Source organism: Spermophilus citellus (genome assembly GCF_964194105.1).
Source record: "Spermophilus citellus genome assembly, chromosome: 6".
In the NCBI taxonomy this organism is placed as follows: Eukaryota; Metazoa; Chordata; class Mammalia; order Rodentia; family Sciuridae; genus Spermophilus; species Spermophilus citellus.
Genome location: NC_138187.1, coordinates 229,214 through 255,370, shown reverse-complemented (window position 1 = coordinate 255,370; position 26,157 = coordinate 229,214). Strand labels below are relative to the sequence as shown.

At 47.8% G+C, this 26,157-nt stretch overlaps 1 protein-coding gene across 4 annotated transcripts in view; it reads right to left on the bottom strand.

The window, feature by feature from the left end:
• The window catches only part of ZC3H7A (zinc finger CCCH-type containing 7A), a 36,616-nt gene extending 10,900 nt beyond the window's left edge, over positions 1-25,716 (bottom strand). For 2 of the 4 annotated variants that reach the window (XM_081299074.1, XM_081299073.1), the window contains exons 1-14: positions 25,087-25,716; positions 12,791-12,892; positions 12,041-12,080; positions 10,118-10,315; positions 8,204-8,362; positions 7,495-7,575; positions 7,364-7,402; positions 6,394-6,427; positions 5,897-6,180; positions 3,993-4,197; positions 2,942-3,006; positions 2,277-2,460; positions 915-1,076; positions 87-283 (exon numbers count right to left, since the gene is read on the bottom strand). In XM_081299074.1, the coding sequence (XP_081155200.1) occupies positions 87-283; positions 915-1,076; positions 2,277-2,460; positions 2,942-3,006; positions 3,993-4,197; positions 5,897-6,180; positions 6,394-6,427; positions 7,364-7,402; positions 7,495-7,575; positions 8,204-8,362; positions 10,118-10,315; positions 12,041-12,080; positions 12,791-12,858 (1,716 nt within the window). In that variant the 5' untranslated portion in view covers positions 12,859-12,892; positions 25,087-25,716. Of the gene's footprint in view, positions 1-86; positions 284-914; positions 1,077-2,276; positions 2,461-2,941; positions 3,007-3,992; positions 4,198-5,896; positions 6,181-6,393; positions 6,428-7,363; positions 7,403-7,494; positions 7,576-8,203; positions 8,363-10,117; positions 10,316-12,040; positions 12,081-12,790; positions 12,893-24,262; positions 24,795-25,086 lie in introns of those variants that run through there. The other 2 variants (XM_081299071.1, XM_081299072.1) reach the window with 2 other exon arrangements.
• Positions 25,717-26,157: the final 441 nt, after the last annotated feature.

The following is a 26,157-nucleotide window of genomic DNA, read 5'->3' as shown; positions in this document are numbered from 1 at the left end:
GCATGCCCGGCAGGTGCTCCAGCCCTGCACTACACCCCTAATGCCATCGCCAATTACAGAGCAGAAAATAGTCTTGGGAAAAGCACCTCACAAAGGAATATAAATTCTCCAAGATGCTCCTGCAGAAGTTTGAACACCGTGAGGCTGATCTTCCCATTGCCACCAAAGAAAGCCTCCCGGCTGAAGGCCCCCTTCCTCTCCCAGGTCCAGACATCTATCTCTTCTTGGCAGTAGGCAAACGTGCAGTGGCCTGAGTATCTACATTCCTCCTCCGCAGCCACATCTGGAAGGACAGGGCAGGAGACACTGAGCCACGCAACCCTCTCAAAGCTGACGAGCGCCAGTCACACTGAGCGCATCATTTGAGATTTTTTAATAATTGGTAGACGGCTTCAAGAAATCCTACATGTATTACTCTTCAGGAACAAGACTGAGTCTTCAAGCCCAAATGAATTCTATTGCAAAAGTGGAAAGTTCCTCAACATTTTCAAGTACTCCATCTGAGATTAAAAAATGACTTTAGGAACATTCAAAGTAGATTCAGACTAAGTGGTTTGATGAAAGTGAAGAAACCCACTCCTCTCCAAAGCATCTTAAACACAGTGACATTTTCAAAGCCTTGTCCCAGTGTTCCAATTCTCTGTAGATAAAACTTCAAGCTTCAGAGTTTTCTGTTTGAAACGTGGCTGAAGCCCTGTTTCCATTAACAGCTCTAAAATATACACAAGATCCAAAACAACAACAGTAAGAACAATAGAAAAATACTCACGTCTCAATCCAAGGATCCTGCTAGTAAGTCTAAACATTTTATTAACAGTCAATATTAGAGTGCTTACAATAAATGTAGCAGTTTATTACTTATGTAAACGTACTTAAGTAATTATATATAGTTATGCAAGAATCACAACACGTACCTTTACATATATAATATGGTCCTTCATAATTTGTTTTTGTTGGTCTTGGACGAATTTTTTTCCATGATTTATCTTCAACATTCTTTATCCTACCAATTAAAATATCTTTCTTACATTTATGATCTATATTAGCATGGTAAGTGAAATCCATTAACTTAGGGCCTGAAAGAGAGAAAAAGAAGATTGCTGATATGCGTCAGAAAGCAAAAAACTCATTCTACAGTCAATTTGTAAGCAGACCTGAGCGATAAACAGTGATTTCCATTACCCTCCAAATTTCATCAAAACAGAAACAGGCTACAAAGCAGACTTTGCCTTGTTTTATTTTTTTCCTGTTTGTCAGGCAACACAACTTCTACTCACCATCAGTCCAACCAAAACATTCCCTTATCAATTATTAGGGAAATAATTTGGTGAGGCAGTCTGAAGGCTTATTTATTTTTTTTTTTTTACAAAGGACCATTTCTGTTCCAGATTGTTGACTGTTTCTAGAATCTCAAATAAAGCCAACTAAGATGTGCAGAAATGGGGTTAGGGATGCGGCTGAAGTGGTAGCGAGCTCGCCTGGCATGCATGCATGAGGCGCTGGGTTCGATTCTCAGCATCACATAAAAATAAAGATATTAAAAAATATATTAATAATTAAAAAAATATATATATATCTCTGCAGAACTGGGGGGGAAATATACAACTAAGAAAGAAAATAAAGTTGGGTCCAGACCAGAATTCTTTATATCACTTGCTTTGAAGCAAAATCAAGAGGAAGTACTTTAAACAGTTCTTTTAGTTTTTAAAGGCCTCAAATAAGTTGCTAAGGCTAGCCTTAAACTTGCGATCCTCCTGCCTCAGCCTCCTGAGCAGCTGGAATTACAAGTGTGCACCACCATACCTGGTCACATACTGATCTGTTACATACTTTTTTTCTAGTTTTGCTTTATTTGAAAATTATCAAAGTTTTTACACATATGCTTAGAATACAAGGAATTTCCTAAAAGCTTCAATTAGGGGGCTGGGGTGGTGGCTCAGAGGTAAAGTGCTTGCCTAGCACGTGTGGGGCCCTGAGTTTGATCATCAGCTACCACATAAAAATAAAATAAAGGTATTATGTCCACCTATAAGTAAAAAATGAATTAAAAAAAAAAAAAAAGCTTCAGTAAGTTTCTAGGTAAATATTCAACAGAGCCATGACTCCTCCTATCAGACTCCAAATGCCGTCAGTCCCTGCCGCTTCCTCAGGAGAATCAAAGCAGGTGACGAACAGCGGCCACCATGGCAGAGCTGTTGACAGCTGCTTACAAGCTCCTATCAACCTACAGCGTCTGAATTAGTTTGAACGCTCTCTGCCACTTGTTTGATCCTGACCTGATTTTACAAAACAGATCTGGCAAGCTTGTCTCAGCTCGTGGGTTCCCTCCAGGGGATGTCTTGGTACCACTGTTGACGGTTTCACAATCGCACTTCCAAAAAAGTTTCCAAAGTCATTTCTAGGCTGACTTGAAATTCCCGGGAAACTCTCAGAAGCAAATAAACTACTTGGTCCATTCATCTGCAAAAAAAAAAAAAAGAAAGAAAGAAAAAAAAAAAACAGAACAAACAAGCAGCATACATTGTACTACCACTAAGGAAGGAGGCTGGAGTCATCTGAAGAGCAAGGCGGGGGCAGTACTGCCCTGTCCTCAACACCCTTCTCTTTTAAAAACCCGACTCCGTCTATGTCTTCCTCTTTGGTCTCCAGGCACCCCATTGGCCATCCTCCAGTGTCTGCGTCTGTGGACGAACACCTCACACGCCCTGGGCTCACATGCCCCGAGCTGCTTAGGCTGCACGAGGAGCCTCTTAGGCCATCTGCGCAGTGACTGACTGGCAGGGACAGATCCAGTCTTGAACGCACAGCGTTTATCTGACACCAGGTCCCACAGCACACACAGACTCCAGGGAGACCCTCATGTCATTCAAATCAATCAGTTACTTAAGTACAAGGCCTATTTCCATTTAAACGACTATTACAAAAGAGGAAGTGCACTTACAAGTGAAAGGGAAGAATTACTGTTGTTAAGCGTTGTTCCCTCTCTAGAAGTTGAGGTGGGCAGATCTAAAATAATAAAAAAACTTCAACAGACCTTTTCACTCTAGTCAGTGACACCCACAGCTGACTGGCCAGGGCTTCCCTCTGCCTGTTCCCACCCAAATCCCAGGAGCTCTTGCTTATTATTACTGACACTCAAAGAGGGCTCTAGAGTTTTCCTTCCTTCTAGAAACCAAGGGTATAAATAACCCTCAATCACACAGATTCAAAGGAAAAGTTATTTTTGGAGAAATGATCTAAGGCAGGGCCTACTGTTAAAGGCTACGAAAATTATTCAAAATGGGGGAAGAGCCTCCCCTTTGAAGACGGGAAGCAGAAGCTCAGCACAGCATTAAACCCAGGCCAGGTTCAGGCCCTTTTTTTCCCTTGGCCTATTACTCAATCTCCTCTCCATCTGTCTGCCTCCCATTTACTTTACTCTCTTCAGTTGTAAATCTTTACTTCAGTTATTTAGAGGCTGGCCATTTTAGCCAAGTGACAATGTCTCAGAAAAAAATTTGTAGATTTTTGACATTACTGCTGACAGTATGTATTAAACCTGGGATTACAGAAACAGGAGTCAAGCCAGGTGCAGTTTAATGAGCTTAATAGATGAAGCCAAAAATAGGCTTAACTGTTACCATTCCAAACACAGACCTTAAATTAGTGTTTTCCCAGTTTAGGATTTAGAAAAGACAATCTGTCGTTCGGACCCTTCAGATTTGCTGAAGAATACATTAAAAGTCATTCACCCCATAACAGAGGACATCCTGGAAAGGTTCCGACGTAGGGACCAGGGCCACCATCATGTCCACCCTCACCTCTACTCCAGCTTGGAATGGTACTGTTAAGACCAAGATGAACTCGACACTAAGGCTCGGTCTTGACATTGTTGGCTCGTGGAAAAACTTCAGATACCTATTGCCTAAAGTTAGTTACATAATTCCAGATACTAGTTTTCATTTTTAGAAAATTAATTGCAATTGTTAATAAAATTGAGTCTAGAGTCTTACCTCGTTTGGATTCACTTATTGAAAATGAATTTAAAGAAGAACAAAAATCTTCTAAGGATGAGGTCAAAGGTGGATACAAATCTGCAAAGGAGGGTGGAGGCGTATACCTCGAACCAACGGGCAAGGTCCCCAGCAGAGACGCCGGGAAGGGAAAGCTGGGGGCGAGGCTGGCTGCCGGGAGCGGTCCTCTGACCAAGGCTGACGGCTGCAGGAGAAGAGAGAGGTCGAGACTCACAGAAGTCTGCTGTAAGTTTAGCTGGCCTGCTCTCAACACCACCAAATAAAAACAGATCACCACAGGGCGCTCACGTTACATCACAATCAAAATGAAGATCCACTGGAAGAATTCAGCTACAGACTTCATTTTTTTTTATAGAATTTTTAATATTTATTTCTAGTTTTTGGCGGACACAACATCTTTGTTTGTATGTGGTGCTGAGGATCGAACCCGGGCCGCAAGCACGCCAGGCGAGCGCGCTACCGCTTGAGCCACATCCCCAGCCCTACAGACTTCATTTTAAAATCCAACTTTTAAAAATGATTGAGGTGTGAAGTCTAATATTGCATAAGCCCAACTATTACACTCACCTGCTCCTGATCATTTGTTTTATTAAAGAGGAATAGTCGGATGAATGGGAGGCGCTGGGAAGAAGGGGGATTCAGAAAGGGAGCTGGAAAACCCCAGGGACCATCTCTCCATAGGTGGAACTCACAATCTCCCATGGACCCCTTGAGCTCCCACCTCCCCTCCCAATTCAGAGCAGTGATTTGTAAGCGCCCCCCAGTTCCTCACAGTGGGTACTACATGCTTTCTAGGGGGATGCTCAGGACCCTCTGGGATCTGCACCTCAGTAACTGCCACTGAACAGGGACGCTGGGGCACCAAGATGCCAAGTATCTTGCCCAAGACCACAGAGCTGTTGAGAGCCAAACCCAGAGCTTCCAGACACTCACAGGCCTCTCTCCTCAGGCAACCTCACAGGGACACCATCTACCAGAAACCAGCTCTGAACTTCTCCCCTGACGGGCCTCGGTGTTAATACACTTTATGGAAGGGGTCCGAAACCTTTTCTGTACAGGGCGGGATGTTAAGTGTTTTGACTCTGCAGACCACATGACCCCATTCCAACTCCTCGATTCAGCCACGGCAGTGTGGAGCAGCTGCGGCCAACACATAAGAGGGCCTGTGGCTGCGTTCCAACAAAACTTAAGGACACTGCGACAGTCTTACCTAATTTTTGTTGTTGGTGGTTGTCATTCTTCTAGGCTTTTAAAATGTTAAATCTAGTTTGTGGCCACACAAAACAGGCAGTGGGCCGGTCCGCAGACTTCTGTTTTATGGTATGTGGTTAACAGAGAATTTCCTCAAGCCAATGAGAAGTTCCTAACCCATAAAACTGTTTTTCCTTAAATGTCAAATGTTTATTCTTAGTCAGAATGTCATATTTTACCTGTTCCTTCAAGAAAAACTGGCTAGTGACTAGAAGCATGTTACTTTCTTGTTTTAAAAATGACCCAATTATCCAGTTACCACCAAAGAAGGACAAAAATAATATTCAAAGTCAGAAATCATAGATCAGTCTGGAACATGAAAGTATCTACCCAGGGGGCTAGGGATGTGGCTCAAGCGGTAGCGCGCTCGCCTGGCATGCGTGTGGCCCGGGTTCGATCCTCAGCACCACATACAAACAAAGATGTTGTGTCTACCCAAAACTAAAAAATAAATATTAAAAAAATTCTCTCTCTCTCTCTCTCTCTCTCTCTCTCTCTCTCTCCCCTCTCTCACTCTCTCTTTAAAAAAAAAAAAAAAGAAAGAAAGAAAAAGAAAGTATCTACCCAGTTACATGACAATTTAAACAAATGGCAACCGCATCTTTGGAAATAAAGCAAAGCACCGAACTTACCATAACAGTGTCGTTAGTTTCTGGGGCAGAATCAAGCAAATCATCAATCTCATCTCCAAGGACCATGTCTCCATCATCCAGAAAAGCCTCGGGCATCGTGAAAGGCATTTTCCCTCCATTTGCCAATACTGAGGAGGGCAGAGTGTTCTCTTCCACTTGCAGGGACAAAACAGAAGCTAGGGGCGTGACAGAAACTGAGGCCAGCTCACTTCCTATGTCGTGAGAAAAACTGGGCGCAGGTAGGGAAACAGCGGGAAGTGCTTCTTGCCTCGGAGTCACCAGATCTGTAACAGATGCAGAGGTACTCACTCGCTTCTGCCAGACTGACACAACAGTGGTGTCAATAGTCAGTGACAGAGAACACGAGAGCTAGGTGAAACATGACACAATTATGCTCGCACTTTAATAGCCACACAGAGGTCATCTGACAGTGCCAGGTCAGAGTCCAGTTAAAGCTAGCACCCTTCAGCACAGGAAGACAACATGGGAACACATACCTGGCTCAATATCTTCCACAGAATAGTTCACAGCCTAGAAATTAAACCACAATGAATCATGGTTTCAGGATTGTCAACGATCAAGCAATCTCTACAACTCATCCCAAAAGAGCAATGCATGTTTGCACAGAAATTTGACTCCTTTCTAATTAAGATCCAAGAAATAAAAAGTAAGGCTGGTCATTGGTGGCACACACCTATAATCCCAGCTACTTGGGAGGCTGAGGCAGAAGGATCATAAGCTTGAGGCCAGTCTTGGCAATTCAGAGTGACCTCCTCTCAAGATAAAAAATGAAAAGGGCTGGGGGACAGCTCAGTGGTAGAGCGTCCTAGGAGTCAATCCCCAGTACTGTGGGCAGTGGGCAGAGGAGAAAAAAACAACGAATATTTAAACCTTTATAACACGTGTGCACTTGCTATGTTGCCCAGGGGGTCTCAGCTCAAGGGACCTTCCTGCATGAGTCTCTGACTCTACAGGTGCATAACCAAGCCCAGCTGCCCCCGCTTATGGACCAACATTTTTCAAAGGACATTTAGTAGAACGCAAGGGACTAATCTAGCCACCACTCCACCCCCAAACACACACACACACACACACACACACACACACACACACACACCATAAGCATCCTACTATCTCAAAGAAGACTTAGCTTTGGGAAAAAAAAAAAATCATAATTTTTGTTGTTTAATGTCTCCCAAAACTAGATAGTATTTGGCCCTGGTCTACATTTCTCAAAACCTAGCATCTATGCACATCCTGTAAAATGCTCCAACGGACTTCAGGAAATGCTGGTTAAGACTGAAATATATTACTTGAGTTTATTTTTTTTTTAAAGTGACAGGAAGCTCTGGTCAATTATGTGAGGACTAAAAGAGGCACACACTAAAAATAGGAAAAGCAGAATTGCTAAGAATTCCATCCTTCCTTTTCTTGTAAACATGCTTCATACAGAAATCATAACTTTACCTTGGTTGCCCCGTCCACAGGAACGGATTTCAATGAGAGCTGAAATATAATAAAGACACTAATTTAAAAACAAAACTGACTCCAACTCAGAAAACAAAATGCAAAGCCCTCACGGATGGAACCCAGCTTACCTCGGCTCTAACATACGCTTTCCTTATTTTAAATCCCAATTTCTGAGCTAGCTCCTGAGTCAGTTTTATTACATGTTCATCCTGAAAAAAGTCAACATGCATGCTCAGAAGACGGTTCTACTGACAGACCAGGCAGCAGAACCAGCAAGCGTGTGGCACCTCCTGTCCAGGCCCTCGCGTTATTAGCTGTCACCCCAACTGGAGCAGGCTGGAGGCTGCACAGGGAGCTGAACTTTTTTTGTTTTGTTTTTTTAGATCTGGGGATGGCACACAGGGTGCTCTACCACTGAGCCACATCCCCAGCCCACATATATATACTTTTTTTTTTTTGAGGTTGGTCTCAATCAAATTTGCGACTTTTCTGCATTAGCAGAAAATTGATTACAATATTTATTACAATATTCCCACCTCAGCCTCAGCCTCCTCAGTCACTGGGACTGACCACACTCTCAGAAGTTTAACTCTTTATTTTATTTTTAATATATATATATATATATATATATATATATATATATATATATCCCTTTATTTTGTTTATTTATTTTCATGTGGTGCTGAGGATGGAACCCAGGGCCCCACAGGTGCTAGGCAAGTGCTCTACCACTGAGCCACAACCTCAGCCCCCAAGTTTAACTCTTTAAGTGCCACTCACATGCGAGCAATAAAACAGCCATGACATAAACAAATGAGCCACGTTTAGGTTCCATACCTGAGGCACTGCCAGGGAGCACTTGGCCACAGCGTCATAGGCCTCCTTGTATCTTCCTAAGTCACTCAGAGCCCTAGCCTTCCGGTACAGAGCTTTGCAGTTGTTGGCATTGAAGGTGAGCACAGCACTACAATCTTCTAACACTTTATCATGAAAACCCTGGTGTGAAGGACAGAGAAGAGAGTCAGCAACCACATGGCTCCCTTCTCACACAGACCCCTTCTTGGAAGTGGAGACCACTCTGAGACGCCACCCCGCTACACTCGGTTAAAACGCAAAGTCAGCAATGTTAGCTTTCTTTTCAGAATTATTTTTGTTTTGAAGTTTCAAATACACAAAACTGGAAAGGACATCATGAATATCAATGTACCTACACCTACCCGGCAACTGTCTGACCATAAGGACCCCAGATCACCAAGAAATAAAGCTTTCTACAAGTTAAACTGAAGACCCCTGTGCCACTCTCCATTCTATCCCCTCCCCCCTGCAGTCACCACCTCTGGGGCTCATTAGAATGTCACATGGTCACTACATGTAACAATGTGTCTTTCAAGTAACTGTATCTTAAAGGTTGAAGACAGGATTTCAAATGTTTGCACCACAGGGAACTGAACAATGGTCCAGGGAGTCTCTCGACTCTCCGACTCAGACTCAGCACCACACCTCGGGCCACACCTCGGGCACCTGCACAATGCAGCTCCAAGTGCATCTAGCAAACAAAGATGATTCTGATGTATCAATTAAAAATAAACGGGAAATGGAATGTGACTCCTAAGAGCTGACTGAGGGTACTAATGGGCTGGAAACCACACTTGTCTCCACTGAGTGTCCTTGAAAGATGTGCTAGACAACACAGAGGCTTTTCTTAATTCATCTTCTAGTCTTCCTGAACATACCACAGTGAAAATCATCAGCGTATCAAAATACTGCTTTCTAAGCTTAGAAACACTTCTGTGAAAGAAAAAAAAAGCCCTGAAAGGGCAAACTAAATCTTTTTCCGTCCTGGCAACTGAACCCCAAGTGCTGGACGCTGAGCCACATCCCCAGTACTTGTTGAGACAGGGTCTCCCTGAGTGGCTGAGGCTGGTCTTGTGACCCTCCTGCCTGCTCCTGGGAGCAGCTAGGATCACAGGTATGGCCACTGTGCCCTCCAGACGACTTCTTATAAGTGGACACACCCCCACCACCACCCTCAAGTGGGAATCTTCAAGGACCAGTCACTAAGAAAGTATTTTTTAGATCCCTAAAGTTTTATCTAAAGCCGATTTTTTAAAGCCTTGGGCCACACTAAAAGCAGTTAATATGTCTTTCTTAAAAACTCAAATTAGGGAGCTGGGGTTGTAGCTCAGTGGTAGAGAGCTTGCCTAGCACAGGTGAGGCCCTGGGTTCGACGATCCTTGGCACCACATAAAAATGAATAAATTACAGATATTGTGTCCAACTACAACAAAAAAATAAATATTAAAAAAAAAAAACTGAAATTAGCCAGGCACAGTGGCACACGCTTGTGATCCCAGTGACTAGGGACGCTGAGGCAGGAGCTTCATAAGTTCAAGGTCAGTACTGCAAAAAAAAAGAAAAACAAGAACAAGAATTTTAAAAACTGAAATTAGCATGAAGTTCTGGGTTTGATACTTGACCCCTAGATCTGTTAAAAAAACAAACTGAAATTAGGAAAACGTGTTTTATTTTGAACCCCAGACTACCTACCACTAACCTGGCCTACGTCCCTTTTCTTAAAAATTCGAGATAGGGTCTAAGTTGCCCAGGCTGTGCTTGAACTGGAGATTCTCCTGCCTCAGCCTCATGAGTCCCTGGGATCATAGATCTGGCAGAAAACTACTCTTTATTAATGTTCTACAACACAGAGGTATATTTTCTCCTAGAAACATTAAAAAAAAAAATCACACTTACCATGTTAGAATAGCAGGCAATACGATTTATATGTAGTTTTTCAATGATTTCTTTAGGGATTAAAATTTCTTCAGACTTTGCATAATCAGCTATGTTCAAAGCTTCCGTGTACTGGCTTATCGAGCTGTTCCAGTCACGTTCCCGATAAACATCATTTCCTTCATTAAAAAGATTTCTCACGAGAGCACGCAAATACACCTTGAAAAGAGAAAATGTACTTCTTGAAGCCCTCTCAGAACACAGGAAGGCCCAGGTCGATTTTAAGGTCTACACCTAAAACGTCAGAGAAAGCCCCACAGAGCAGAGCCCTGCCTGAGCCCTGCTGCGCGGTCGGCAAGGGCTTCACGTTGCTTTTTTTTTTTTTTTTTTTTTTTTTTTGGCAAGAGAATTTTCTCTGCTTCTGAAGAAAAGCCCAGCAAAAGCCCCTGCATATGCATGCTCAGCTCCCGGGTCCTGCACCGGGGTGTCAGGCAGAGGAAGCCCTCGGCCCAAGAGCGCGGAGCTCAGGCTCTCACCAGCACCCCAGGAAGGCATCAGCAACCAACACCCAAGTGGACAGCTTCCTGGACCTTCCCCTGCTGGATGGAACGTGGGCACGTGCACGTGCATGCATGTGCACAGAAAAACCCCGAGTTCTGAGTGGACACAGTGTCCTTTTCATCTGCATGTCTCTACTACCAGAGAGGTTGAACTTTCCCGCCTGCTTGCAGACTGTTTTATTTCTTTGGTAAACTGCTTGAGTCACCTACTGATCTGGGGGAAGGGACCACGCCATTCTCAAGTACACACATCTTTTTGTGGGCACACAAGCTCATAATCCCCCTTCATGACTCCTATCACTACTTCAAAATCTTAAAAGTTCTCTCCCATCACAAGATCTGGCCAACACTCAACTTTTTTTGTCTCATTTTATGAATTCGGGTATAAGTTGACTGGACCTTTAAGAGAAAAGGACAAGTCAACCATTAATAATTGGTGTGGGGCCAGGTGCAGTGGTGCACACCTGTAATCCAAGCGGCTCAGGAGGCTGAGACAGGAGGATCGCGAGTTCAAAGCCAGCCTCAGACATGGCAAGGCATTAAGCAACTCAGTGAGACCCTGTCTCTAGACAAAACACAAAATAGGGCTGGGGATGTGGCTCAGTAGTAGTAGAGTGCCCCTGGATTCACTCCCCAGTACAAAAAATAATAATTGGTGCGACTTGTGACATGCCACTTATGCTCTGTGGGCCCCAGTTCCACAGGTGGAAAATGAAAGGATCCCTCCAAGTGGTTTCTAGCTCACACATTTTTTGACTCTATACCTGTGTGGAGAGAGGAAAAGGGAGGACGAGAGAACTGAACCGAAAGGGAAGGAAAACAAGACAGAGAGAAAGGACACTGGGAAGCGCCCAAACCCTCGCTGCCCCAAGGGCCTGCTCCCGGGGTCTGGCTGGTCAGTCCACTGCCACTTCTTCCCTCGGGCCATCCAGCCCGCTTACTGCTGCTGTCAGGACTTGCTCCAAGATGAAAACAGAAGATGCTACACATTCTTCCTCTCAGATTCTGTCCCACTTATTTTCAATAAAATGAAGGGTCATTTTCAAAGGGCTCAAAAGACATACCAGTTCCAACTACACTAACAGAGGAAAAGAAAACACAGGACAACTGTCCACGTGCCGCCCCTCTCCCAGAAGGCTGCCCACCCACGGGGTTGGCAGACCGCCTGTGTGAACACCAGGTCATGTTTTAGGTTTTGCAGGCCGTAAAGTCTCTGTCACAACTACCACACGTCGAGAGGAAGCCAGAGATGATACATGAGCAACTGAGTGTGGCTTCGTCCCAATAAAGCTTTATTTGTGAAAAAGGGCAGCGGTCAGGTCTGACCCCAAGGCCAGGTTGGCCACCCCCTGCTCTGTCAAGCAGACCCTCCCAGGGTCATTACCGCATATTGTTCCTGGGTTCCTGGGTATGACAGCGGCGACCTAAAAAGAAACAGATCAATTGTAATTATCAGGCTCCCATCGGAATTTGTTCAGACAGAAGTTATCTTAAAACTGCTTCCGCTGGTGCAAAACACATCTGAAGACACCTCTTCACCGCCAGTGCCCGCCGAGCCTGCAGTCATGAAGCAGAAATCCCAACTATTCCTAGCGCTTCCTTAAGCACAGCACTTTTCTTTCAAATCTACTTCTATTAAAAGAAGGCCTAATTCTTCAAATGCCAAAAAAGTTAAAAATAGAACAGGCCACTAACACTATCTGATCCAATTTAGTGCAGTACAGAGGACAATGTCTCCTTCCCAGGAGGGAACAAAGAGGCCCTTCTGCCAGGACACCTCCACCCAACCGAGGGCTGTCTGTCACCAGGGCACTTCCCAACAGGAACATCTGGTGGTGAAAGCCCTCTGTGGTGACAGATGTTTACTTCAGTCACTTTTTCATTCATCAGAACCGTTCTGATGAGAACAAATTCAAGTTCTTCAGTTCTGGGGAGAGGAAGGACTTCAAGCCCAAGACTCAGCAACAGTGAGATCCAAGAACTGCAAACAGGCCAGGGAAGGGACACTGGCAGGTGTGTCACCTCTAGCCCAGGGCAACAGGACCTGTTCACGTGAGGGAACTGCTCTCAGTGTCAGGCCCCGTAAGAAAGGCCGCAGCAGGTGACGCACACCCAGACTGAACCTCGTGCTTACTGTATGAACTGCAGTCCTTCCTTAATGTTCTGCTGCCTTTTCCTTCTCTCCTCGGACACACTGGACATGTTATCCCACACATCCACTTTCTAAATGAACAACCTGGAAAGAAACAAGGCACACAGTTACGTCAGACGCCAGAGCTCCTGGGTCCCCTTCCACCCCTGACTGCAGGCCTGGTCACAGGGTGAGCCGTGGACACGCTCATTCCCCTCCTGGGTCTGGAGTGGTCTCTGTGGGCCCCTGTGGCCTTGCCCCCCATGAGCAGTTTCCATTCTCTTCCAGGCTGCCCAGCTGTGCAGAGCCTGTCTGTCCCTCCAACTGGTCTCCATGGAAGGTCATTTTGCTCCCTCCCTCCCCCCAGCTGCAGGCGTGGTGTGTCTTCGTCTGTCCTCAGGTGTCCATGGCACTGGAAACAGCCCGTCCCTTTGCCTCGCTTCTGGAAGCTCTCAAGAAAGGAAAAAGCTCTATTGTCCGCGTGCCTCCCAGGGCGCTTGGCTTCCTCGCAAGCAGACTCTAAACCATCTACTTATTTTGCCACGCAAACTCCGAAAGAGTCCTGTTGGTCACCACTGATAGGATGGTGGTCTAAAATGACTTCCGTTGAAACTTCTGGATAGTTAGTTTGCCTTCAACCAATACTGACTAGCGATAACTTGTGTCCATGTGGCTGACACCCACCCCCAGTGACCAATGCTCACTGAGCAGAGTCCCCGAGTCAGGGAGAAGCACCATGAAGAGATGTAGATAAAGCACTCCTCCCGGCCTCCTGCACCAGGGCCTCCCACCTCAGCATCCTGGCCAGGTGACTGCTTATTTGTGGCATGTCCCGCGCATTTCAGGATGCCAGCTGGCAGGATCTCTGGCCTCTACCCACATGGCTGTGGCACCTTGACCCACACCACAGCCACATGTCCCTGGGGGAAGCGGGGGAGATGCGCACAATCACCCCCAGCTGAGAACTACTATGACCTGACACTAAGACCTCTTCTCCCCACCTAAGCGACAGGACTCACTAAATTGCCCGAGCTGGCCCAAATACTGCAATCCCCCTGCCTCTGGCTCCCTAGTCACTAGGATCACAGGTGTGCACTACTGTGCCTGGCTAAGAAGACTCTTATCACATAAATCATGAATTTGGACCTGGTGACAGAAAGGGAAATTCCATCCATACTTTAAGTGCGTGGTTGAAATTTTTGAGTTTCGTTATCGCTTAGCACTTGTAGTTTTGTTTTAAATCTACCTTTTTTGAAGTGTGAGGATAGGATGGGGGTTGGAATGTCCAAAGGGTGACAACTGATGGCAGTCCCTACTATCTTTTAAAGACTGTCAGTTCTAAAAATCTGTATCTTATACCTTACTGAAATGTTTTCATGGAAAAAGACATGATGTTTGGGATTTGTTTTAAAATACTTCAGCAAAAAATAAAATACTCCAGCAATTTATGAAAGGGATGGGGGAGGGCAGGGATGAAACAGCAGAATATTGGTAAGAATTCTTCACACTATTCTCTCTACTTTGCATGTATTTGAAATGCTCCAAAATACAAAGTTCAAAAAGTCCACAACACAGAAGTAAAATGGCACTATTTCGGAGTAGTTTTTAAAATAGTCTAGCCAAACCCAGGGCAGTGGTGCACACCTGTGACCCTAGTGACTCGGGAGGTGGAGGCAAGAGGGTCAAGTTCAAAGCCAGTCTCAACAACTAAGTGAGACCCTGTCTTAAATAAAAAGTTTAAAAAGGACTGGTGATGTAGCTCAGTGGCAAAAGTGACCCTGGGCTCAATACCCAGTACCATAAAAAAAGAACAGAAGAATAGTTCAGCCAAAGGTGGAGGTGGGAGGGGAGGAATGAAACAGCCAGGAAAAGGGATGAATGCTGCCCGAGGCGGGAGCCATGGGGTCCATTCCACACTTCCATCCACCTGCATATGTCTGAGTATTTCCCTAGTTTGGGGGGGGGGGGATCAGAGTTGAACCCTGGGGCACTTTACCACTGAGCCACATCCCCAGCTCTTTTTATTATTTTTTTTATTTTAATTTTTTGTAGTTGCAGATGAAAGGCCTGCCTGTAATTTGTTTACTTTTATGTGGTGCTGAGGATCGCAACCAGTGCCTCACACATGCAAGACAAGTGCTCTGCCACTGAGCTACAGCCCCAGCCCCTTTATTTTTATTTTGAGACAGGGTTTTGCTCAGTTGTTTAGAGCCTTGCTAACTTGCCGAGGCTGCCTTGAACTTGCAATCCTCCTGACTCAGCCTTCTGAGTCTCTGGGATTATAGGCGTGCACATCATGCCCAGCAAGATTTTTTAACTTGTACTCCCAGGTATGAAGTTACTTCAGGAGGCACTATGTATATATTCGTATTTCTTTGTACACGCATGAAATAGCTCCAAATAGAAACTCGGGACATTACAGCAGTAACAGTCATTGCCTAGCCTGGCAGGGCCCTGGGTTCAATCCCCAGCATCATAAACCCACACACTCCACCACTGTACTACACCCCAGACCCTCTCAGGGTCAGTTTCTTTAGAGACAGACTTAATAGAGCACAGGACTCCAGAGCACAGAAAGGATACCACAACGATCCCTCCCTCTTGGGCTACTGATGCACCCTGCTCCCAGCTCTGCCAGCTGAGGTGAGGAATTAGTTTGAAGTTCACTAATAAAGCAAATCTGTTGGCTAAGAAGAGACTCCTGGGTAGTGATGATCTGCCAGGTTAATAGCCTTAGAGTCATTTCCCCAGAAAGTGCTAGAAAACCTTGAACCTTGACCTCTTATGAAGTATATGGGGCAAAGAGCCAACACCTCAAGTGATCAGAGGAATTAAGATGCAATAAACACATCCCTCCTGTACACATAGAAAAATTTAAGGACATATTATCAGGCAATAATTATATAGGACAGACCATTTCAAGTTCAATTTTTAAAATTTTCAAATACACAGTAAACTTTTTTTTTTTTTTGGTATACAGGATTGAACTCAAGGGCACTTAACCACTGAGCCACATCCACACCCCCTTTTTAAACTTAAGAGACAGGGACTCACTAAATTGCTTAGGAAGAGCCTCACTAAGTTTTTGAGGCTGGCTTTGAACCTTTGATCCTCTGGTCTGAGCCTCTTAAGCCTCTGGGATTCCAGGCATGCACCACCACACCTGGCTCAGTAAACACTGTTTTAAACAGTGAAGACTATGTACCCACATAGTAACCACATTCTACAATTCACATCTTCTTATATTTATCATCTTCCCATCTTTACCCACCAGGAAGTCCCCTTCCCGATTTTGATCAATTTCAAATTAAGTTGCAGACCTCAATTACAATTCATTCCTAAATGCCTCAGCAAACATACCATTACCTCCTCTATTCCCACCCCCCCCCCTTTTTTTTTGGTAAAATGCACAATGTTTTTTGCACTTCTGCAGGATGCTAGGGGTAGAAACCCAGGCCTCATGCCCGCCAGGCAAGCACCCTACCACTGAGCTCTAACCCCGTGTTAGATACACAAATTGTAAATGTGAGCTTTGACTGACTCCCTATCATCCAGGCTCCTACCAAGGTGTGGGCCAGGCAGCTCAGCATGCCCCTCAGACCCCTCCCAGCCAAGCCCCTTCCAAGTGGCCACTCTTCCAATTTTTTTTTTCCTACCACAGATTAGTTTTACTTGTGAAATAACTCCTCCTCCCATTTTTAAAAGCAGAAAAAAAGACAGTTTTCAATATGCCACTTTATTTTTGCGTTTTTTATTTTGGCTTGGTGGTTTTGTGGCCACTGTCTGGTGCTGGGATTCTTGTTACTGTGTGCTTGCTTTTTGCAGTGCTGGAGATGGAGCCCAAGGCCTCGTGCAGGCCACGCAGCGCTCTACGACTGAGTTGCACCCCAGCGCACCATTCTGTACAATTTTTTTTTTTGCATTCTGTACAAATCTTTTTTTTTTGGTGGGGGGTGGGTTACCAGGGATTGACCACAGTGGGGCTTAACCACTGAGCCATATCCCCAGCCCTTTTATTCTTTTTTTTTTAGTTGTTGATAGACCTTTATTTATTTATACATGATGCTGAGCATCGAACCCAGTGCCTCACACATGCCAGGCAAGTGCGTTACCGCTGAGCCACAGCCTCAGCCCACCCCCCCTTTTTTAATATTTATTTTTTAGTTGTAGTTGCACACAATACCTTTATTCCATTTATTTTTATGTGGTGCTGAGGATCAAACCCAGGGCACAACGTGTGCGAGGTGAGCGCTCTACCACTGAGCCCCAGCCCCAGCCTTTTTCATACTTTATTTAGAGACAGGGTCTTGCTAAGTTGCTGAGGCTGGCTTTGAACTTGTGATCCTCCAGCCTCAGGCTCCCAAGCTGCTGGGATCACAGGCGTGCGCCACAGTGTCCATTGGCCTCAATTTTAAAGTGAGAAAAAATTGTGTAAAGTAGGGCCAACAGACACTTCCTCACTCCAAAGGCCTTCCTCCGCCCTCCCTGTCCCAGCCCTGGCTAGGTCTGGCCCCACCTCAGAGGCCACCACCTCTTCACAGCCTGTGGCTCCTCTCTACCGGGGAAAGCCCTGAGGGTTTATCAAAAACCCCTTCAAGACTCCCCCACCCTCTACCCTAGAGTTCCCCGGCCATTCCCAGAGGTCAGTGGCCTCATCTCGAGCCCCTGGTGACCCCCCAAGTCCATCGCCAGGCAGAACTCTGGAGGCAGAGTGGACAGTCAGGTGGGACTACCAAACCATTTTACAAGTACTTTACATGACAGTGAAAAGGAGCCCTGTCACATCTGGCCACCCCACTGTCCTCCCTGAGGGCAGCCCATGCTTGCTTCTAGTCTCTTCCTGCCGAAGGTAACCCTCACGTTTCTGTGTCTGACTCTGGTACGGGTCACATAAACCTCTGTGCAGAACCACAGCCCAGAACACAGGTGAGTGCTGGTGAAGAGCGCGTGTGTCTGCAGTCTGGTGGACAGCTGACCCGACTGGCAATCTCCTGGTTGCAATGTGTGTCAGTTTTATGTCACCAATGGAGGAAGCAGGGTGAAGGGTTCTTGGGCCTCTAGGTACCACTTCTGCAATTTCCTGAGGCTATAATTATCTTAAATAAAAAGTTAGAAGTATTCTGTGCTTATGTTCTTTTTTGTAGAAACCAGGGCCTTTAGGATTGTTGTGGATTTTGCGTTTTGCACCCAATCTTGGAGGTCACTCCCGTCAGTACATCCATACGTATTCCATGTCACCGCCTTGCCACGATTTCACCAGGCCCAGGGTGAGGGACACTCTTCTGTTGTAGCCTTCATTCCCACCACCGCTCACCCAGGGCATCCTGGATGAGTGTAGCTCTCCAGAGATTTCCACAGAATAAAGGGCATACCGCTGTTTGCCACCGACTGCCCAGGCATACCAAACAACTCACTGCACGCCAACCCTGTGCTGGGGCTCCTGTCTCGCCACTTCACCAAAGAGCTATCAGAAGTGCACATCTGGGCTGGGGATGTGGCTCAAGCAGTAGTGAGCTCGCCTGGCATGCATGCAGCCCGGGTTCGATCCTCAGCACCACATACCAACAAAGATGTTGTGTCCGCCCAAAACTAAAAAATAAATATTAAAAAAAATTCTCTCTCTTCTCTCACTCTCTCTTTAAAAAAAAAAAAAAAAGTGCACATCTGTCGGCAGGGAGGTGGGCGGCAGTCTGAGCACACTCAGGTCTGATGGCTCCATCTCGGCTGGGTACGTGAGCATCTTTCCAGACCTGAGTCATTGGTACCTCCCTCTCCACTGACTCTCATGACCCCAGTCCACGTTCCAACCACAATGAGCATATTAAGATACGTCCTGAGTTGCTATTAGATGTTACTCAGTACTTTTTCCAACACTATTATCTTTTGTCTTTGGTGGTAGGACTGGATGTGTGTGGGCAGGGGGTGCTGGGGATTGAACCCAGGGCCTTGTGCATGTGAGTCAGGTACTCTACCAACTGAGTTATATCCCCAGCCTTGGTTATAGGACTTTTTACTATGTATTTATTTAGGTGGTGGTATGGGTCTTGAACCTAGGGGCACTCTACCATTGAGCCACACCCCTAGCCCTTTTTTATATTTTATTTAGAGACAGGGTCTTGCTGAGTTGCTTAGGGACTCCCTACGTTGCTGAGGCTGGATCCCTAAGTTGATCCTCCTTACTTACTCATATATATTATTTAACTATAGATGGACACAATATCTTTTTTTAATAAAATATTTATTTATTTATTAGTTATTGGCGGACACAACATCTTTGTTTGTATGTGGTGCTGGAGAATCGAACCCGGGCCGCACGCATGCCAGGCGACCGCACTACCGCTTGAGCCACATCCCCTGCCCATCTTTACTTTTTTATGTGGTGCTGAGGATGAAACCCAGTGCTTCACACATGCTAGGCAAACACTCTACTGAGCAACTTTTTTTTTTATTTTTTAGATGTTGTTGGACACAATACCTTTGCTTTATTTTTATGTGTTTCTGAGGATCAAACCCAGGGCCTGCACACACTAGGCAAGTGCTCTACCGCTGAGCCACAACCCCAGCCCTGAGCAACTCTTTGTAAACTACTTCTCCCAAGTTTTCTTCTAGTATTCGTTGTTCCAGGGTTTAAAACTGTTAGAATCAGGTCTACTGCTTATTGCAAGATGTGATGCAGGAGAATTCCGTGTATTTTAAATCTCCCTCCCAAACAGCCACCCAGTCGCCCAAACATCAGTTACTGAAAATTCCACCTACTTCACGCTGATACGGACAAGGCCACCTCTAGCCCACACAAAATGCCACACCTGCTGGCGACTTGTATTCAGCACCTCAAGCCCGACGTGGGCCTCTTCCTAAACACCCCTCAAACCTCACACTCCCTCCCCTTTTCAGCTACGAAGCCCATCTACCAGCTGCTTCCGATGGAGGCCTGGCGGCAGCGCTGGATCCCCTCACACTCCACAGCCAACCAGCCCATCACAAAGCCCACTGAAGATGCCATCAAGACACACACAGGGCTCCCCAAAGCTGACACTTTGTGGCCTCCTCTGCCAGAGCCAGGCCATTTCTGGAACCACTCAACAGCCTCCCTCCCTGGCCTCTCCACTGTTCCCTCCCCCACACACCCCACTCCAAACCAGGAGAAGGCTCCTGTAAAACACCTCTAAGTTACTGCACTCTTGCTTCACATCCTTTGGTGGCTTCTTCACCATGACCAGAGACCCTGCCTCCCACCCTGTGCACCCTCCTGCTCCAGGCCCACTTGTGAAGGCCCCGTCATGCTGGCCTTCTACGGGCTGCTAGAGTGACTCCAGCACTCCAGGCTTCTGAGCCACTGTGCCTGCTGTTCCATCTGCCCAAAAGGCCCTTCCCAGCCCTTGGCTGAGCTGGCTTCTTTTCATTCTGGAATCTTGGCATCGTCCCTCACCACCCCCTTCAGCAGGTGCCTGTGTCAGTCTTCTGTTCTCAGGTACTGTCTGAACAACACCTGGGTTTAGGTCAATCAACGCTTGAAGGGAAGAATGAGAAGTAGCCAAGCAGAAAGAAGATGTCCCCCACGAAGTCCAGAGGCCTGAGTTAGAACCTGGTTGAAAGCCAGAGGAGGGTGCCAGAAAAGAAGTGCCCAAGAGCGAGGGCAGACCAGGGTTGGGCAGTGGTCACTCAACTCCCGCAGGCTGGAATGTCGTCTTTCTGGGATGGGCTGACAAAATCTGCCACTCACCTAGAGGTTCTGGAAGGACAAAAGGTGCTTGGATCTCATCGCAATTCCAGCAGGTCAGTCAGTGTCTGTAGGTGAAACTCAGTGTCCTCGAGTTGGTTGAGCCAATAATGGATCAGACGTGTCCAGGAAACTAGCTCCCCTCAGCAGAAGACACCCAGATAAGCAAAACATGACTGCGCACACTGCGGGAGGCAGCCTGTGACCCCACCGACTTGGGAGTGTGAGGCCAGCCTCAGCAATTCAGCACAGCCCTATCCCAAAATTTAAAAATAAAATAAATAAATAAAGGGGGGTCTGGGGATGTAGCTCAATGGCAGAGTACTCCTGATTCAATCCCTGGTATTGTCAAAAACAACAACAACAAAAAAAACACACAATTAAAGGAACAGCAGCTACCACTAGTGCGCCCGTGCCAGGTGCTCTGTGTACACTGAGCCATTCGATGCTGATAACCTTGAGAGAGAAGTGCTGTGAGGAAACACACACAGAGAAACGGCACACCTGGCCAGGTCCCACTCACACAGGGAGAAAGTGGCAGAGCCAGATGTCAGAGCCAGACAGCCTGACCTCTTGGCCACCTCACGGCCCTGCACCATCAGCACGCAAGATAACCCAGGAGGGCCACACCTGTCCCAGGTGACTGGGGTCTGGGTTCAGACCCCAGACGGGCACTTTATAACCACTCAGGAGGAATGGAATAAACACGCAGAGGCACACGTATGTACGTGGACATAATCAATGGATGTCATTTAAAGCAACCTGGACAAAGCAGGGGACTTCCCTGGGAATGTAGTGGACTCAAGGAGTCAGGATAAATAAATCTTTCCAGGGGAATATGCCCTACCCAGACCATAATGCATTTAGATAAAAATGTTTAATATTAAGCAACTTTTCTCACAAGACATTCTACATGCTAACATAGAACCAGCGAAGGCAGCAGGTCATCAGAATATTGTTTGTATTTCTGCCTTAAAAGTATCCCTGCAGGGGCTGGGGTTGGGCACTGTGCCACATGCCTGTAATCCCAGCGGCTTGGGAGGCTTGGGAGGCTGAGGCAGCCAGCCTCAGCAATAGCAAGGTACTGAGCAACTCAGTGAGACCTGTCTCTAAATAAAATACAAAATAGGGCTGGGGATGTGGCTCAGTGGTAGAGTGCCTCCGAGTTCAGTCCCTGGCACAAAAAAAAAAGTACCCCTGAGATTCAAGTGAAAAACTCTAATCACCAATCTAGGCTCAGCTCTATTCTCAGCCTCATCTCTCTACATTTTGGCTTAGGACAGTAAATGCCTGTGATCCCCCCCAACTTGGTTGAGGCAGGAGGATCACAAATCGGAGGCTGGCTTCAGCAACTTAGCAAGACTCTCAGCAAGTTAGAAAGACCCTGTCTCAAAAAATAAAAAATAAAAAGGGCTAGGGGTGTGGCTCAGTGGTAGAACACCCTGGGTTTAATTCTCAATACTGAAAAAACAAAAACAAAACTAAAAAGTAGTTAAAGTAACATTATTGTCAACCTCTACTCCCAGAAGTGTACTAAGGAACTCTTGCCACACTTGCCAGAGCACGGCATGGGGGCAGGCTCATGCCTAGCTCAGCAGGCTACAAGCCCAGGTGGTGAAACATTATCAAATGCTTCGGACCACCTTTAACAGTGAAGCTGCAACTGGACACGTCATGAAACAATTTCTCCTTTTACTGAAAACTTCACAATGCAGGCTTGCCAAACAGCCATCAGGAGGTTTGGCCAGGTTCTTCCTGCTACAGGAACTGTTCACTTTGAAATTTCGAGTAGACTTCAAGATTCCAAAAGATAACACATTTGCCAAGTCTCCTCTAGCACCCAGTCCTACTTTGAGGTTCACAGGGGACAATGTCTCATCCACAAAGTCCATCTGCAAACAAGGCAGGAGGATTCAACAGGAAGATTTCATGTGAAGTCATGGTAAATAATGCGCCTGGGATCACCGGGACCTACCTCACGTGGCCAGTCAGAGTTGAGAGGTGACATGACAACTTTCAACTTGGATAGCCACGATCTTATCCCCCAGGCACTCTGGCCTTCTCATCAAGACGGCCAGATGAACACCCTGCTCCAAACCCAGGTCTTTTCATAAAACACAAAGCTTGCATTTTCGTATTTGTGAAACAGAAAATCTGAGCCTCTCTCATACCACTCCATCCCATGGTTCCTGATGCCTCATGAAGCATGTGAAATTCATTAATATCAACTAACTAGACAACACATTGCTAAACTCATAGGATTAAAAAGCAAATTTGGGGGGCTGGGGCTGGGGCCCAGCGGTAGCGCACTTGCCTGGCATATGTGAGGCATTGGGTTCGATTCTCAGCACCGCATTTAAATAGATAAATGTTTATTAAAAAAAAAAAAAGCAAATTTCTAGGGTTGGGGTTGTAGCTCAGTGGTAGAGCACCTGCCTAGTGTGTGTGAGGCACTGGGTTCGATGCTCACCACTACATAAAAAACAATGTTATTGTGTCCATCTATAACTGAAAAAAAATTTAAAAAAAAAGAGAAAATTTCGGGGTTGGGGATGTGGCTCAAGTGGTAGCGCGCTCGCCTGGCATGCGTGTGGCCCGGGTTCGATCCTCAGCACCACATACCAACAAAGATGTTGTGTCCATCGAAAACTGAAAAATAAATTAAAAAAAAAAAAGCAAATTTCTTGGGATAAAACCTGGCAAAGATAGCTAATGTCATCTCCTCACATCCAGGAAAATCACCTCACATGAGCTGTATGAGAGAGAATTAAAATGGACATGCTATCATTAGCATTCATTTTTGAACTTCTGGATTAATATTTTAATATTTCTTCCCCCATCCTGCCCTTAAAAGTAATATGTAAAGCTTTTTCTCAAAGCTTTGTAAACACCTCCCACTTTAAAAGGAAAAAAATTCACTTGTAAGATTCTGGAGAAAAAGTATTTCCACCTAAGCAAAACACTTCTAGAGATGACCCAGAAGACGAAAGTTTCCTCCCACCCGGCTGCAAGCCTTGTGCAACTCGGTCCACACAACCTTCTGTTTCTTTTTCTTCATTTATTGGAATGTCCAAACCCTGCCTAGAGTTGAGAGATTCTATCATAATTGATTCCTTCCACTTACAACATATTTAACCCACCCAAATTGGCAGAATTAGAAATCTTAACACTGTGGACCATATGTTGGAGGAACCACCCTTACTAGGAAACACAGGCAGTACCTGGGGAACCGGAAGGAGGGTGGAGGCAAGGTGCAACCTCAACAAGCAAAAGTCACAGTAAGGCAGAGCAGGGCTGGAGCTCTCCAGCACGTGTGGACCAAAGAAAGCCAACAGGCTCTTTGCAGAATACACAGATATTGATAACATTCAACTTCGGTATGCACGAACTTATGTGGAGCTGAACCTCTCTGGACAGCTTAGTCCCCGACTCCAGCACACTGCTGACAGGGGGCATTTTTTCAAGGAGAAAATTCTGTCCATTAATTTGAATTATTGTGCAAATTAGGACAAGACCCCACTGAGCAATTCGGCTCATGAGTTCAACAGAGGGTGAGGGGGAAGAGGCAGCAGATTCCTTGAGAGCCTCCAGGGAAGGAGGCCACAGGCCGGCTGACCAGCAGATGGCAGAGGCTCCCAGCCCCTCCCCCTCGGATGCTGTCCCAGGGAAATATAATGCCAGCCACACGTGCCATTTTACATTGTCAAGCAGCCACACTAGGAAAGTGAAAGGAAACCGGGGACACGACTTCTGACCTCACGTTCTCATCCCAGATGCGCACCGCATCATCTCAACGTGACTTCAGAAGAAAGGATGACCCCGGAGATCTTTTCCGTTCTCTTCTTCCTCGACCTAAGTCTCTGTCAAACCAGACTTTCAAAGTCAAGCCGGAGTCACATCTCGATCCAGTCTAGCCACACTGGAGCGTTCCACAGTCCCACGTGGCCAGTGGTCACCTGGGTGGGCACCTGGGTCCGGTCTGGGCAGACCCTGGCTCTTCCCACACCTAACTCGGTTCCCGCCCGCGCCCCCCCAGGCCGGGGCACCGGGAAAGGCCCCAGTCCCGATCAACGCGCCCCATCAGGAGGCAGGCGCCGCCCCTCGGGCCCGCCGGGCCTTCCAGCCTGACCACACCCCGGCGATGACCACCCCTAACCGGAAATTCCCGCTCCGGGGAACTGACAGGTCTTCATTCTTCCAGGGTGGGCAGAAGAAACCTAAACCCGCGCGGTCCCCGCACCCCCCGAAACGCCGGAAGCCAGTCGCCGCCCCGCCCAGAGGAGCGCCCCGCGCGCCCCCGAGGCTCGGCCCGCCGCGGCCCCTCCTGCCGCCCCCGCCCGGGCCCGCGACCCCCGGCGCCCGCGGCCAGGAGGGGGAGGGTGCGCTCGAGGCGCGAGGACCGGACCGGAGCCGTTCCGCCCGCAGCCCGGCGCGCGGGGGAGCGCGGCGCCGTCCGGACCCGGGCGCGCGCTCCGCCGGCCCCGCCGCGCCCCCCGCCCCCGCGCCGCTCCGGGCCGCCGCCCTCCCCCGCCCGCCGCGCCCGTGAGGCGCGCTGCTCCGCGGGCGCCCGGCTTCCTACCTGCGGGACGCGCGCCGGCCGGGCGGGACGGGGCGGCGGGGCGCGGAGGCGGCGGCGAGGCCTGGCGCTGGCTCGCAGCTGCCCTCGGCGACCGGCGACGGTGGCGGCGGGGCTGAGCCCGCAGCGGCGCCCCCTGGCGGCGGGAGGCCGCGCCCCGCGCCCGGGAGACGCCGCCATTGGCTGCGCCGCGAGCGTCGGGCCCGGGCGGCGGCGCCACGTCGGGCCGGGGGCGGCGGCGGAAGCGGCGGCGGCGACCTGGGCACCCGGTGCGCGGGCCGTGGGAGGTGACCTAGATTCGGACGTCAGGGTGTCACTCCCTGGCCGCCTGTGGGCCCAGCAGTTCCTTCTCCGCTGCGTAGTCAGTCTGCGTCCTGGAAAACGCCTGGACGGGCCCCGTGGCGGCGGGGGTCAAGCCACCGGGTCCCCATTCCTTTGGCGGGCCTGGCCTTCAGGTCCCAGCCCCAGTGCGTCCGCCTCCGCCCGTGGCCCGTGGGCGGTAGAGCGCGGCTCGGTGCCAGGGCTCACCAGTGCGTGAGGCTCAGTCCGGGCGCCGAGGGATGGCGAGCGGGAACGTGCACCATCCAGCGCACAAGACCAGAAACCCGAGCAGCGGAGTGTGGCGGTGCTGTGAGGGCTACATCCAGGGCACACTAGGGAAGGAGGGGAGGAAGGAAACGCCCAGTCCCCGAGGGAACCAGGAAGGGCTGGTGTGGGAAGATCTGAGCCACCGAGGATTCCCTCTGTCGGGATGGGAGTCACTCAGGAGTCTGCACTGGGAGTTCCCAGGTCTGACTGACATTCCAGAACCTTCCCTCAGCTCCTGCAGAGTGGGCTGCAGAAAGGACAAGCAAGGGGCCCTGCCAGGTGGTTCTTCCAGGGTCCAGGGATGTAGAGTTACAAATCGGGTGTAGCAGGCTGTTCTGCCTGGAGAAATACCACGGAGGAGGCAGCTCAAACAACAGCAATCCTTTCTCACAGTTCTAGAGGCTGAAAGTCAAAGACCAAACACCAGAGCTGTTTTCTGGTGGGGTCTCTCCTCCTTGGCTTGCAGACAGCTGCCTTCTGGCCTTG